The sequence below is a fragment of the Anser cygnoides genome, chromosome 6 (assembly GCF_040182565.1).
Source record: "Anser cygnoides isolate HZ-2024a breed goose chromosome 6, Taihu_goose_T2T_genome, whole genome shotgun sequence".
Lineage (NCBI taxonomy): Eukaryota > Metazoa > Chordata > Aves > Anseriformes > Anatidae > Anser > Anser cygnoides.
Genome location: NC_089878.1, coordinates 26983590 through 26999110, shown reverse-complemented (window position 1 = coordinate 26999110; position 15521 = coordinate 26983590). Strand labels below are relative to the sequence as shown.

Sequence of the window (15521 nt, the reverse complement as noted above, 5' to 3'; positions counted from 1 at the left end):
TTTACCAGTGAAACAGTGTTTAATATAGTTAAATTACTTAAATAGATTTCAATTTCCATGGGAAATCATAACTGTATCCATTTTTGCAAGATCCAGAGTAAAGAGTGTGTGAATACCCCTTGAAATGATCATGACACACTGTCAACAATCACAGCTAGAGATACTGGGGACTTGAAATTTCATTGACAACACAACTTCATAAGATGAATCAAAAGTTAAGAAGACTGCAGACTTTCATAAAGCAGAAAGCAAACCTAAAAATGAATTTGTGGCAGGGAGGTAATGGAACTCAGTGAGGGAATAAAAGGGGTGGAATGGGGAAGAAATGCGAAATGGCGTGATGCAACTTAAGTATTTTGCAAACCAGGAGGGATGTAAAGGAGCAAAAGTATAGTACAAGGGCAGACTTGGCAGTTTTACAGAAGTCAATATACTATACTTTTCAGAGATGTTTCCTAGTGGAGGGGGGAAGGCAAGGGGCGATGCCATTTAAGCTCGTGCTTAAATGGCTCAATGCTAGGGTTATGCTTAGCAATATGGCAAATTAATTAAGACAGGCCCATGGATTTTCACTTGTTCTTGTTGTCAAGTAGGAAAAAAATAAATTACCACCACAGTGCAATCATTAAGCTGTTAGTACTACAATAATTCTGCCCTGAGAAGAGTGGAAAAGAACTTTATTAAACGTCAAAAGATTGGAGTCACTTTTAGTGCTAGCCAAATTCAATATCAAAACTCTCCCCTCATAGAATATAAAAAATATAGTTTTTAAATTCTTTTCTTTTTTAATAAAATATCAAGGGATTCTTCTTTAATAGCTAAAAAAGGTACATAAATGGTAACAGTGAACTATTCATAAACCCCCGCTAGTGATAAAGATGTCCAACACGATATCAATGGCACTGTATTTTAAGGTCGGTCACCTCATACACACATTTGCCATCAAAACCTCTTTTTGAAGATCGCCTAACTCCTCAAAACTGAAAATATGTGACTCAGTTTAAGTAAGTGCTCACTACAGGAAAGTCAACTTGATGCTGCAGTACATAGTTTTTTGTAATGTCAAATGGCAGTTACAATATCAGACAACTCTCATATCGTCAGGATTCTATTAATCCAGCTCTGAAAAGTGCTTTTTTTTTTTTTAAAGAAAAGTTCAAATAATCTTTTTTCTTTTTTTTCTTATAAGAGTTCCTGTTACAGTTAATTAGAAGATTTGCTTAGAGCTTTTTAACTTGCTTGACAGATACCATCTCATTAGCTAAAATTAGTAGGTCCTGTTTCCATTTATTAAGATGCCACCCTCTATATGAATGCTGCATTGAACAACTGTGTGACTATCTTTTTTTTTCTCCCTCTTTGGGGTTGTAGATTTTTCTGGATTTTCTTTTTAAAATGCATCTGATCCAGCCTGGAAACTCACCTGTTGTTGTTTGATTGTATAGTGATAATCTGAAAACTGCCAAGTCTGTGTTCAGAGTATTATGCACAAAAAACTACACAAAAGTCTAACAGGTTATATACACCTCCCAACACACCTTGGTGTGGACAGCCTGCCTTCTAATTTATATATAATTTACAAAATATAGAATTTGGTATTTCTGTTAGATCTCCATGTTTTCAATATTACAAAATAAAAAATACAAAAAAAAAACACAACAAATTTCAGGGGAGTTCCCTTCCCCCCCAACGTCTCTTGTTTACATCTAGTCTTTCCCATGTAAACTGATATATACCAAAGAAGAGCACAGAAGACTTTTTAATAAATATGTTTGTAGATCCATCTTTCTTTATCTTGATCTTCCCCTTCGCAAGATGTGCCAGCTCCACTCAAAAGAGCAGTCATTTAGCCATGTAAAAGAAGGGGAAAGAGAAGGCCAGAGCTATAACGTCTTTTCACACTAAAACATTAATGATGCCATTCTAAAAGGCCTTTTTGTGTGTTGCAATGGTGGGTATCAATTTTGAAAGCCCATTCAAAACAGCTAATAAAAGCACAGTGGTACACTTCAAATAGCTGGCAGTATGGGATGGAAACATTATGGCAGTGCAAATCCATTCCAAAATAATGCTTTGTAGTGAATCATACATTCCTTCAACCAAGTAAATGTTGTGTTGCATCAATAAATACTTAAATAGCTTCTCGTATCATCCTGTGGTAGCAGCCTTTTTTAAAATTTCCAAATTCTTGTCTTATCTGTGAACGCCGTAGTACGCATCTTTGGTTGATTTAGCACTCAGCCAGGAACAAATTGAAGATGGTTTCTTTTGATTGCATTTCATGATAGGTGGCCAAAGAGTTTGCTGACACCAGCTCTAGAGTCACTGTGTGAAATTTCAACTGCGTTGCATCTGTAAGATTCACTGCCGAAAAGTGATTCTTCTCCGGTTTACGATCTGTAATGCAAATTCCATCTCTGAGCGATGCTGCAATTGGTGCTAACTGACCGGAGGCCCTTCATTTAGAAAGTAGGTGGTCATTTCTCCTTTGCCTTTGACCTTAATGACCCCTCGATATTCCAGCTGGTAGTTGTTGGCTGCTAAAACCTGGTACATGTCTGTGGTTACCTGCAAAATAAACAAGAATAAGCATACGCTTGTCATGCTTTCCACGCGGGCTTTTCATTTGCTTCTGGAGTAGTCCACAGGTAAAATTAAAGTAGGATCAATTGTTTTGTTTCTGAGTTGACTTTTTCATATCAATCACTAACTAAAGAATTGGCACAAGTTACAAAACAAACAGACTTTTGAAGTTGAGAAACTACAGAAGCCACACAGGGTACGGTATTTAAAGAGAACCATATTTTTCAAGGAGGTCACAGTATAAAAAGAAAGAAATGAGTCACGTTTAAAAAAATGTACCTGGTAGTTCAGGATACTCAGATGCACTCATTATGTCACTGGAGAGGTAGTAGGAAAATGGGTTAAAATATTTTAAAAGTCCTCAAAAATGGCTTTAAAAATTTACATAGTGGATGTATAATTCAGGAGTCATTCAGGAGGCTGTTTTATGGAGGAGAAGGTAGTGGGCAATGAGAAAGAGCCAAAGAACGGAACACTAGCCAGCATCCAGATCCTCTGGGCAGATGCCATTCAAAAAATAATTACGCTGCAGAATAACAGAGTGTTAAAGGCCGGATTTCGTGAGCTGTTCAGGGCCTAATGAGGCAGCTAGGTGTAGCACAGTATTTTCTGGAGCCTAAGAAAACAAAACCAAACTTTTGGGTAAATCATTCCTCCCAGCTACCTAATTTGCAAAATCCTATCAAGCAGCTTAACTAACCTCACCCCAAGCTTTTGAAATACAGCACTCAAAGTGCTTGAAGTTATTAGACCCACTGACAGGTCCGTCGTAGACGCTTACTCTTCTCTCGGTTTCCCAGTATCTGGCTGTTACAGCAGATGCTATTCAAAAGCAAAAAAAACCCAAAACAAACAACAACAACAAACAAACAAAAACAACCAAAAAAATAACTGAAGAAAAATCTTGGGAAAGTCCAAGTCTGTCTTGTCTGAGTCACTCATAAACACAAACTCTAAGTACTTCACTAGCAAATGGGCAACATAAAAACAGCAGCAAATTTTTGTTAAATCCTCTCTCTTCTATGGTGAAGCCTTTCTGACTTTGTAATTTCTCATCCTTTTTCAGGTGGTTTTAAATATTTCCAGTTCTGGCTTCCTGCTGCTGTCGTGTTGTTGTACTGATTTGCTTAACTCAAATGAGAGTTGTTCGGGGACTGTCTTGTGGGAAAGTTTAAAGGGTGTTGGATAAATATCGATCCAGTTAACCGACAGCTTACTTGGATAGAAATGGCATGGCTTCCCTCTTGGATTTTACCTCAGTTACTCATTATTTTTACATCCCTTCAGTATTTTCCTGGGGAATGACAATCTGTAAGTCTGGGCCTTGGCTCAGCAAAAGCAGGACAGCGAAACTGAATCAATGGAAAGGTGACTGCCTGAATGCCAAGGAGATGTATGGTTACAAGACAGGTTCCATTAACCTATTTAACTGTTCTCACTCTTCAGTGTTATATTCTCATTCCACTGACGTCTAGCTCCTTGCTAGCCTCACAACACAGATGGCACCGTGAACAGAGAAGTGACATACAGAAATACATTGACACGAGTCCTTGGAAAAGAAAACAACCCACACCTTGCGTGTAGCCTCACAGCAAAGCCACCAGCGTGAGTGGGTAAGCATCCCAGCAGGACGGTGTGCCCAACGCCATTGTGCTCAGGGAAGGAAGCTCAGCTCAACACTTACAGAACTAAACAGCAAGTTTTTGACCCAAGGTTGCTATGATGGGCAAAATTAAAAGGCACAACTTGATGCTACTACTAGCATTCCCCAGTTTCCTTTTCTTTCAGTGCTGTGTAAATAAATATATGACCTAAAGGAATAAAATGAAACTAAAATTCCAGTTCTAAATACATTCCAGAAGCCGTAAGTGATACAGGCAGTGTAAGTTTGTTTTCCAGTGATTTCCTTACCTGAATCCTGTCAGGCACCCCTGTACTGTCCATTCGGCTGGCTACATTCACCGTGTTTCCCCATATGTCGTACTGGGGCTTACGTGCTCCTATCACCCCAGCTACCACAGGACCAATATTGAGGCCTAGAAGTAGGGAAGAAATCCCACAATGCTCAGATCCATCACACACGAACCACATGAAGCTTGAGGCAAGTTATTTTTCAGACAACAAAAACTCCTGAGGTTCATCAGTTCTAGCTGTGCTTTACCCTGACACATAAAGTTGTTGCCAACTGCGGGGAAAGAAACTTTAAAGAATAGTTGGCTTCTTTGATCAGTTATGACTGTCTGACTGGCAGCACTTGCTGCAGCTGCTCAATCCACAGCTATTTTCCAGTACCAGACAGCAGGGTAAGTGTTATTTGCCACCCTGTTGCCAAGCTAACTGCTCACTTGGACATCAGCACACTCTGCTGCCAGGTGGATGTGAGATGGGCACTGCAGCATCCCGACAGCCTTCAAGTGCGAACCCCACACTCGACATCCTCACCTTTTCATCTCCTTCTACTTTCCCGTCTCTTTTTATTTCCTGATTTGAATGACAGCCTAATGCCCAACACCAGCTGTTGAACAGCAGAGCCTGGGACCACTGGGGATGTGGGCAGTGGAGCACATCACAGGTGAAATGGGCCCAGGCAGAACCACTGTGTGACCATGCCATGATAAGAGCTTCTCTGCACCAAAGTCAGTTGCCCAACTGCTCCTGGTTCTCCAGGGAGCTTTGCTAATAACGCTGCTGCCTTAACAGCACTGCTCTGACATTTCACAGCGGCCCGAGCAGGCAGACTGTTATTTTTCTGTCACTGGGTACATAACAATTAACATAATTACACATCTAAGGTAACCTCTACGTTTTTCTCTCTCTGTGAGATCCCCAGCTTAGAATGACCGCTACTGATACTCAATCCCATAAACGCAGTGACATTACCTATCTTCATCTGGAAGTTGTTGAATGAATGTTCATTAATGTATTTCATTTGGTCCATTAACCTCATGGCAAAATCAGCCAGAGCTTTGATATGTGTCTTCCCTTCCTTGTCGTAAGTGGAGTCATTGAGGCCTGATGCAGCCATGTATGTACTGCCAATGGTTTTGATCTTCTCCAGCTGCCGAAATTGGTCTTCACTTATTATCTGTTACACATGAGAAGTGCAAAGAAACTGAATAGTCAGACACAGACATGCTGTTAATGTCCTTGCCAAGTGTCCTCTCTTGGTACGAGCACTACAAAACCGTAGACAGTCTGCATTACTCAAAGTACAGAAGGAAAGGGGACACAGGAGGGAAAAGGCAGTGAAATGAAAAAAAGAATTAAGACTTCTAGAATGGGGAGAAATGAAACATGGCGCAAGGATTCAATAAGCCACCTTCCTTCATAAGTTCAGCAAAGCCCAAATAAACTCATTGAATCCATTTGCTCTAGCCACACGGATTTTCAGTGACTTACTTCATCAAAATCGGCAATGATCTCGTTGAGCAGTCTCAGACACTCCACCCCCTCATTGTTGGCCTCCAGTTCCACATAAAACTCTGAAAAGTTGCTTATGGAGGCGAACATGACAGCCACACACTCGCAGGACTGGTAGTACAGTTCATCATTTCGCCGCTCCTGAGCTAGGAAATGGGCTGCCACGTCCTTCGGCAAAATGTTGTGGAGGAGGCGTCTGTTATAGGCCTGCAGTTCCTCCATTTCTTCTTTCTCTTCAGTGGCCTGGTTTAGGAGGGAGAAAGAGTGACATGCTTATTCTGCATGTAACTGCTCTAGAGGAAAGAAAAAAAGCTGAATGTGACCTTGCAGGGAGGACAGAAATAGAGGAAAGTGGGGGAACAGCAAACAAGGGCAGAGGCAGAGAGATGCAGGAACGTGCTTTGCAGTGGAAGGTGTTTCTTTGTGCGCACGTGTATATAAAAGCCAAAGGGGCTCCCTACAGGCAGAGAGAATAACACCAAAATCCATTTTTGCTACATTTCTAGGCACTGAATCAGGTAATCTCTACAAGGTCTGTTCCTTCTGGGGAACTCCACTACAATCCTAGCACCCATGACATAGCTGGCTTTCCTAGACAAGCACGTAAGGCTTCAGGAGGAGCATAGAGGTGCGGGTATTGATAACTTTTCTCTCCCCAGTTACCTGATGGTTGCAGTATTTTTCTCCTTGTTTTACTTTTTGCCATTTTGAATATTTCTGAGCAAAGGACAAACACGGGTCAGGCAACAGCTGGAGACTGCACAACTGGTACAGAGGACACGTAGAGTGATTTGGCTTATGGGAGCCCTGGAGAGCACCCTGTGTACAGCATGATCAGCTTCAGCAGAGGCAGCAGTCAAAATTCCCCTAACAACGTACAGCATTTTGAAATGGATTTTCTTCAATTATTATTATTTTTCCAGTGCCTCTTGTTATTCCTGGAGAGCTGGAGTTAAAAAAAGGGCAGAATGTCCTGGCTCTTTGGGACACTGGCATGGACAAACACAGCTTAGCCATCCGCAGCAGCCATCACAGAAGGGATTACCTCCCCAACATCCCTTACCCACATGGTGGCAAAAAGCCAAGCAATAGTTGCAAAGCATTTTATGACTTTGCTGGCTTCTAAAACGGGACATTTGAAACTGGAGGTTAAGTGAGGAAGGACCTTTCAGAAGGTATGTCCAGCCAGAACAATGAAAACACCTGGCTCTGCCTGGGGAAACAATATGCTTCGGCCAGCTGAGCACAAACCTGGAACAGGCAAGTGAGCTCATCTCCGCCGTTGCTTTACCATTTATAAATGAGGATAACAATGTTTATCTGCTTCCCAAGGAGCTTTAATTAATTGGTTCTTCCTCAGTACCTCTTACTCAAACCACTGAGACCTATTATTAGAAAGATGTCCTACTGTCCAGAAGGTAAAAAATCTATAGAAAACCTGCAGTCCTGTGGTTTCCCAGCTATGAGTCATGGGCAGAGCTGAGACCTGTCCTGCTTACTTCAGAATCACATAGGACACCCTGACATCATTCATGGGCACATGTAGTAAAAATATTAACACTGAACCCGGCAATGGAAGCAAAGAGAGGCATCGTCTGTACCATGTTGGTTACCCAGTGCCGCTGCCTAGGGGCTTAATGAAGATTGGACATGAAGCCAGTTCTCACTGCTTAACAAGATAGTGAATGAAACTGCATCTGTGAATCTTTCATACCTCTAAACACAGCAAACTAAAGTTGACTGAACTCTGGGAAGCAAATCAGACGCAAATATGAGCTTCTTACATTTACAGATTGTGTTATATTACAGGTTCCTGCAACAGTGACAGGCTCAGGTGCCTGAGTTTGTTAACCAAGATCTTCAGATCTATGATCTTTTATTGCAGGGACCATCCTAAGTGCACTTGCAAGGAAACAAAGGGTTAAATTAAATAACCAGGATGAGAGGCACTCAGAATGAGAAGTACAAAAGGAGAAAGGAACGTTACTGGTACGCCTAGTTATGTGCCAGGTTCAGATTAAATTCAAAGGCATTTTACAACACTGAAACTTGACAGTGAATAACGCAATAGTTTTAGGCTAACACCAAAGACTGTGTATTCCTCCAACACAGCAAACACCCACTAACCTGGAGTTTCCAGAGGAAATCAAGCCTTGCAGTGGATTCCACTTGCTGGGCATGCAAGTACAGAGCCAGGACAAAGACTGTAATGATGACAGGGGTGACAATCTTCAGCGCGACTCGTGTCATCACTGGAGAGCTGCAGCCAACAAAAGAGCAGAATTTCCCAGTTATTCTTAGCGTGGAGGGACACAGCACACTCCCCCGTCCTCACTTTAAGGCTAACTAACCACTGAAGAAAAGGCTTTTTTTCCTTCCCTCTGTAGACCATGTTGGTAAAGGGAAAACAATACCTGAAATAAGCTTAGGACTTTGACTTACAGGTGCTGGTTTCTGAAGCAGGACTTCAAAATCAGAAATTTAATCCAACTTCTTAAAGTGGGTTAACATCAATGTAAAAGCCACTTTCAAGAGAATAGCCATATGTGCTATGCTTGGCAAAACTGAAATGCTAACAGTTCTTTAGATTGTTTTTACTGTGTCTCTTGCCTTGCCTTCCCCAGCCTCCAAAGTCTGGAACTGTTCTACACTTCCTACTTCGCTAATTAGACACTTTTTAATGACTTTTGTCTTATAAAAAAAATCTAAAAGCTGAAAAGAACATTAAGATACATTCCCAACCCTTGTGACAAGCAAGTAAATAAAAATTGTCTGAATTACAGTTTTACAGCATGAAAATATCATTGTGATAAAACCTTTAATTTGTAACTACAAGATCTATGAGACGCTCTGCAAAGCAAGTTCCCATAGGAAAGGATGCTCTGAGAGGAGCTATTTAGCCAAAAGGGCAATACCCAATCCACTTCGGGTATGTGTGCTGTATTGCACCGGATCACAGCAGTGCATACACAAGTACCAGGCACCACCGGTGAATCAACATGCTGATACTGCACCTTGTGAACAGAAAATCCCTTCTGACAAAGACCCATAAAAATATGTCATGCCAAAGTGACTCACCATGGTAACGTTGCATTTTCTGACACGCTGCAAAAAAACAAAAGAAAAGGAAACAAAAAAACACAGACAAGGTTAGTAGAGCGGTGTGCTTCCTCGAGCACTCGTCCTGCTGTACCTAATGCAAGAGTACCTCTGCAATGTGGCACCTCTAACGCTGTGCGGGGCTATAGCCCTTTTAAAATGGAAAAGAGCAAAAGGACTGGGGGAGAAAAAAGGTCGTCTGAGCTATGCTCGAAGATCCAGAGTGATGGTGCAACATGGCTAGTTTAGTTAAAACATCTAAGGAGCAATGAGAGTCAGAGAATCACTTGGGATTTGAATGTCAGTGTGGGATATTTAGCAAATGTTTGTGCATCTGTCACTACTTCATTACGTCAGGCAGAAAATAATTGATCTAAAGAAGGAAGCTTTTGGTTAACATCTCGTGAGGGTTAGCTGCCTTCTTCCCCATTCATTGTAAGCCGGAGGCATGCCTAGCTCCTTTACCTCTGGCACTATCCCCTTCTTCTGCAAGTTGCTCATCTCCAGTGCTGCACCTAGCTATGGGTACTGCACACAAGCACACTGAAGAAAACCCTTAGGCAGACTGCTGGTACTATTCACCACACTGCAAAGGGCTCCTATGAAGCAGAGCTGCTGAAGATGGAGGGTGTGCTTTTCTTACAGTGAAAGGATGGAAAAGAGCTTTCTGGTAGGTAGTAGTTGGCTGAGCTCCCGACTGATTGATTGCTTAATGCTGCTGGTTTCTTCTCAAGTGTGGGCGGAGTATCAGGTGACTGAGAACCTCGTATATGTATCTTTTAAAATACTGTTTAAATGGAAAGAAAGAAATCAGTGGTAAAATTACTGTATTGTCATCGACTTGTGGCTTTGCAGGCTACTAATGGGATACATCTTTACCTTGGGAAACTCATGTTTGTCCGAAGAGCATCAGACCAGAGTTTTCTCTCACTACAGTGTCAGAGCTAGAAATGATCAAAACTGAAATAGCCAAGGGAGCCTAACTGAGCATAAAATTAAAAAATAAAACCATAGTTGCTCTCTAACCTTGTTTGCTCCAAGACATTTTTTTCATCTCTGAGCATGGAATTTCTTCTGACACAGATTTTGCAACCCGTTTGTCTTGCACATGATCTATTGCGAGGCCTCCTGGCCAGCTCCAGCACTGACCACGTAGCAAAGCCCAGGTTGTGTTTGGCTCTGGACCCAGGCTGGGAGCCCTGGGGCCAGCAACTCCCACGCTAAAGGATGGAGCTAGTCGGAGCTGGAGACACTTACTGCATGCAGCATGAGTCCCCTGCTCTCCTAAATCGCTGCCTGGCCAAGGATGACTGACTGCCCCATTATCAGTCTATGACAAGATGGGGCAGATCTGACCTTTTTTGCTGGGCCTGCTGCTCACTGTGGGTGCTATGCTTGTTCTAAAATCCTCAGCAGTAACACAGACTGTAAAATGCAGCAAACCCAGCATTTATACAAAAGCTTTGGATAACTGAAAATGCCCAATGCAAGCAATAATGGGAGTTGCACTGCTCCCCGTGGGACAGACGTTTCCAGTAGCAGATAGCTCTTTAATTACTGGAAGATAAAACAGCAAAAAACTTGCTAAATACATTCCTGTTCAACATTAAATGCACTTTTTTAGCAGGAAGGGTGGCTGACTTTGGGAACAGCTCCTATAGGACAACAGCATCTCCGGGCTTGATGAACAAATTGCTGGGCAAAGCTTTTTAGGCTCCGCTATGCAGAAACCCAACTGAGAAGACCACATGGGTCCATCACATCTTTAAAACCAATGCATTTATCTCCTGCGTGGGGAAAAGGTAAGACAGTAGAAGCTCTGGGCATCCAGTTACACTTCATGTGTCACCGTGCTGGTGTGTCACTACAGCCACGGCTACCCAATCCCAGCGTGTTACAATCAGCCTTTCAGTTGCTTGCATGCTGCATTGGTTTGTACACAGAAGTGTGAAGCGACATCTGCACCACTTCTAATTAGTCAGAGCACCATAATGACTGCAGAGCAGACAGTAATTATGTCGCTACAACGGGCACCCAATTAAAGTAGTATGAGGTCATTTTTTTTTTTTTAATATCAGCCGGACAATAAGGTACATCTCTGAACTCCGTGTTACATGCTGAGCTCCCATCCTGCACAACGCACAAATGGACTGCCAGGCTTTGAGGCATCAAAAAGTGGTCCGTGGAGCTCTCAGGATAAAACAAATACCATTTAACGAGAAAGAATACAGCACCACAGAAAGTTATTTCTGGGAAAACCTGCTAACCTTCTCCACTTTATTACTGACATTTTGATTGTGGAGTGACGTAAATTATACTACTAAGTGCTGTAATTTCACTTAGTGCTTGACTTACAAGAATGAAATGATATTTGGGATATAAAATGCTTTTTTTCTAATTGTGTTAGAAAATGATAAATAGCTTCCACTGTTGGAATACACACCATCTGCAAAAAAGGAAGGGAAACCTCATTCTCCCCGTGCCCCTACAGAAAGCTCCAATGGGTTTCCTACACAATTTCACTTGCGTGAGTTAACAAAATAATTTAAGTGATTACTGCCAATGGATATAAAAGCCATACATTCATTAATTATTAATGGCTACATAGGAATGTTTAAAATCATGGAATATTTATGCGAAGGACAGAAGTAACCAGGTGCATCCAGCCAGTAGGATTTAATGAACATCAAGAAATTTGAGCAATTGCATCAGCTACTTCATAACATACAAAACAGCACAGGGCCAGGGGCATATCCTCAACCACGCTCCTGTCTCAAGACAGGAGCAACCATAGGTACAATCCTTACAGATGTTTCACCTAAATTGGCCTTTAAACTATCAAGATTGGAGATGTTACAATTGCCCTACTGGGTTATCCCGTTGCTTACCAAATCTTTACCATTAAAGAGTTTCTCAGTGTCTGTGCAAATACTTTGGTGTGATTTAAATTCATGTTCTACCCACACTTGAGCACAATTGTTGCCCAAGAGGGGAAATCATCAGAAAAAAGTAGTTAACACACCAATGCAAACTCCCAGTGAGAAATGAAACTAGTGGAGGAGGGAGTGTTTATGAATGTGCCTAATTTACCTCCCCAACATGAGTTCCAGGAGAGGTGTATCCATGTCAGTGGATGGATGTTGCAATCATAATTAATATGTGACCTGGTGAAGACAAACTACCTTTTGTAAGTGAAAAGGTAACTGGATACTCCCTCTTAGCCCAGGTCCCTCAGTGGGGAATTGTGCTGTGATGCCAGCTTTTCAAATGTAGACACATGTCCAACAGCAGTAAGGAGATCACTAGCCAAATGTCAAATACATTTTTCGGGTGCACTACAACAGAGGTCCACATATCTCAGTGGTTCATTACTACATCCCTGAGCCACCTCAAATTTGTAGGGGAATTTTCTTTTTTTGAGAAAAAAACATTTCTATATTGAGAGTGTATTACCAGAAGAAGTGAGAATGACTAACTGCAGCTCCCCATTTCTGGAAGAAAATAAAACCACAGATCCACTCTGATTGCAGTTATATTTTGTTATTAATAGAAGGTTCATTAGTCAAGTTCCAGAATAAAAAGTTCTTAAAGAGACCTGTGATCTCCTAATCTTCAGAGGTGGAGAGCAGCATAGACAGACTTTAATTTACAGCCTGCCTGCCCTGGTACCATGCACTTCCCTTGGTTGCACCATGGCCTTGGCACGCTCATCCACCTAATGTCACACTGAAATCACTGGGTGAAAGAAATTAGGTGAAGATTTCAGAAGTGAAAGGCACTTACTAGGTGTTAGCTGTAACCAGGAGATCTGCATTGTCAAAAAGGTTCACCCCTGGCACTTCCACAATGAGAACATATATAAATTCAATGAATAACATAAGGATCAGTTTTCCAATACAGCTGATCTGAAGGAACACAGAGCAGGCCAGGAGACTCAATAAGACACTGTAGGTAAAGTACTGTATAAAGACAAAAAGGGGGAAAAAACAGAAGAGAGATGAATGTCAGCTGGATAAATCAAAACTGAAAACAAAGGAAACTAAACAGAGGGATAGAAAGGGATTGGGAGTCATGTGGTTGGGCTGAATGAACACGTAGACTTAGTTCTGCTTGTGGGATCCTCCAACACTGCAGGAGATTTAAGTGTTAAATCTGAACTGAAGGAGAGATCAAATCTAGCATTCTTATCAGGCATTGTTTTCTTTATACTCAAGAGGTGTAGGGCTCACAACTATAGACATAAGGTTGTGGTGTAGGCTCACCCTGGACGTGGCTGTTAAATTAGCAGAAAGGCCCATCCAGTTATTTTGGAATACTCCATGTATTGAAGTCCAATTCTGGTCCCGAATCTGTGTACTACACATTACACAGGACCAGGGGTATTAAGAATTCACCCTGTCAGGACTTACAGACATCCACTTGAGGCCAAATGGAAAGTATTGCCCCTGCTGATGAGACACACTGAACCCATTGGCAAAATAGGGGCTGGACGTGCTTCTACCAATGCCCAACACCGTGATCATTTTTTTTCTGCCAGCAGCTGCAGAACCAGCGTATGTATGTGTGGTAGCTCAGCCTGCTGCCACACCTTGCTTTAGCAGTCACCAGGGTACGAACTTCTGCCAATCTGATAGCTGAATGTTTACCATGCCAGTGCCTTCCAATGTGATTGCAGGTTGCGAGTGCTGTGTATTGCTCCTGGGAAAGCTGCTATAGATGTAAAACCAAGGAGGTATGTTATCCAGCTCATCGCCTTCCAGCTATCAAATCCATAAAGCTTTAAGTTTCCACTCTGTCCAGACAGGCCTATTTCTGGCCTAACAACTGTATCCATCTTTTCAGTTAAAAGCAAATCCTGGTTGAAGAATAAATATGCTCATGTTCTGAGCTCATTTATTAATAGTTAATTGCTGATAAATTCAATTTGAGAAAATCACTTGTACAGCTTGTTATTTGACTCTTCAGTGTCTAGAAAATGCGTGGGTGTTCCTTGTGGCAGAGAGGTAGGATCCCTCCACCTCTGAAAGCACACTGGGAGCAGCAGGCACCTCCTGTACCAGCTCCAACATCTGCCCTGCAGAGCAACGGGGAGGGACTCCTCCTCCTTCGCCCATTGAACAGCAGGAGCTGGCTCGATGCTGTGATAGCATTCTCTGCATGCGAAATGGCTGCTCCCCATTGATTATAGTCCCTCTTGTTCTGAACTAGCACTCGTCACCACATTCTGATGAGTGCAGGCTATTTCCAGTTTTCCACTGTGCCAGATTTTGCTCCTGGGTCTTTCTGCGGACACACCAGAAGCTTGTGCGGGGTTGAAAGTCACGGTAATGGTGGTCTCGAAAACCTCACTGAATCAGACTGTGGAAATATTCCCATCAGATAAAACTGAAACTAATTCAGTGGGATACCAGGGCTTTCAGCAGCACCTTGGACACCCGCATGGCTACAGATCAGCCATAAATCTGAAAAAAATATACCATAAATCCAGATGGTTTTGCCATAAATTCTGCCTGCATGCTAGCGAGATTTTTCCCCTCACTTTTCCATTTGCAGCAGACAACACACAGAGTGGTTGTGACGTATAAAGTCACAGAAAGGTCTTGAATAGCTATGCAAAAGGATGATTTTTTTGGCAACGTATTCTACCACTGTATAAAATGTATTTGCTTTTTGCCATTAAAAACAATCATAAAAGCCTACCGATTATTCAACCCTGAAGGAACTTAAATGTGGCTGTGGACTCCTGATAACAACTTCAGCCACCTAAGTTTGTGAATAGTGGCCTGTGTCAGCCTTATAACATCAGTCAGGAGCAACCTCCTTTCCTCTGAACAACCAAGATTTATCACACAGTTTTATAGCCCCTTCTCAGATGAAGCTCTGAAGCCCATTTTTTTCAAGCAATACCTCTGGAAAGTTGCAGTTAGGCAAAGGACTGTCACAGAACCCCTGCAACGTGCCCAGGCTGTAGTTGGAAGTCAGATTGCTGATAAGGCATATGTCCACCCGGTCAGGCGTGATGTTGTATTCTGCAGCCATGCAGCTGGCAAGATCCACAGTGCTGCACATGAACTGAAGAAAAAGATGGTATTAAAGGCACAGACAAGGAGAATAAAATCAAATAGTTTCTAACAATTAAAAAGCCTCTTGAAAATGGCTGTAGCAGGGGAATTAATCAATGTGCAAAATGAAATTGCCAACCCATGTTTTATTGGATGAGCAATGGCTGTGCTTTTCTCTCCCAAAATAATAATTAATAAAACCCAGGTTGTGCACACTAGAAAGCTAGTTTGGTGTTCAACTTTTGTGAACAACTTTATGCCTAAAAGCTTACAGGCAGAGGGATTGTAGATATGTACAAACACATTCAATTTTCTGTGATAAGGTCCTGGTGTATTTCTACTGATAGGAATTTCTGA

The 15521-nt window shown here is 42.0% G+C and overlaps 1 protein-coding gene across 2 annotated transcripts in view; it reads right to left on the bottom strand.

Moving 5' to 3' along the window:
- The window catches only part of ADCY5 (adenylate cyclase 5), a 217085-nt gene continuing 201564 nt past the window's right edge, over nt 1–15521 (bottom strand). For both annotated transcript variants that reach the window (XM_013171234.3, XM_013171235.3), the window contains exons 14-21: nt 15010–15174; nt 12886–13061; nt 9082–9108; nt 8131–8263; nt 5983–6246; nt 5464–5668; nt 4495–4619; nt 1–2568 (exon numbers count right to left, since the gene is read on the bottom strand). In XM_013171234.3, the coding sequence (XP_013026688.3) occupies nt 2440–2568; nt 4495–4619; nt 5464–5668; nt 5983–6246; nt 8131–8263; nt 9082–9108; nt 12886–13061; nt 15010–15174 (1224 nt within the window). In that variant the 3' untranslated portion in view covers nt 1–2439. The remainder of the gene's footprint in view (nt 2569–4494; nt 4620–5463; nt 5669–5982; nt 6247–8130; nt 8264–9081; nt 9109–12885; nt 13062–15009; nt 15175–15521) is intronic.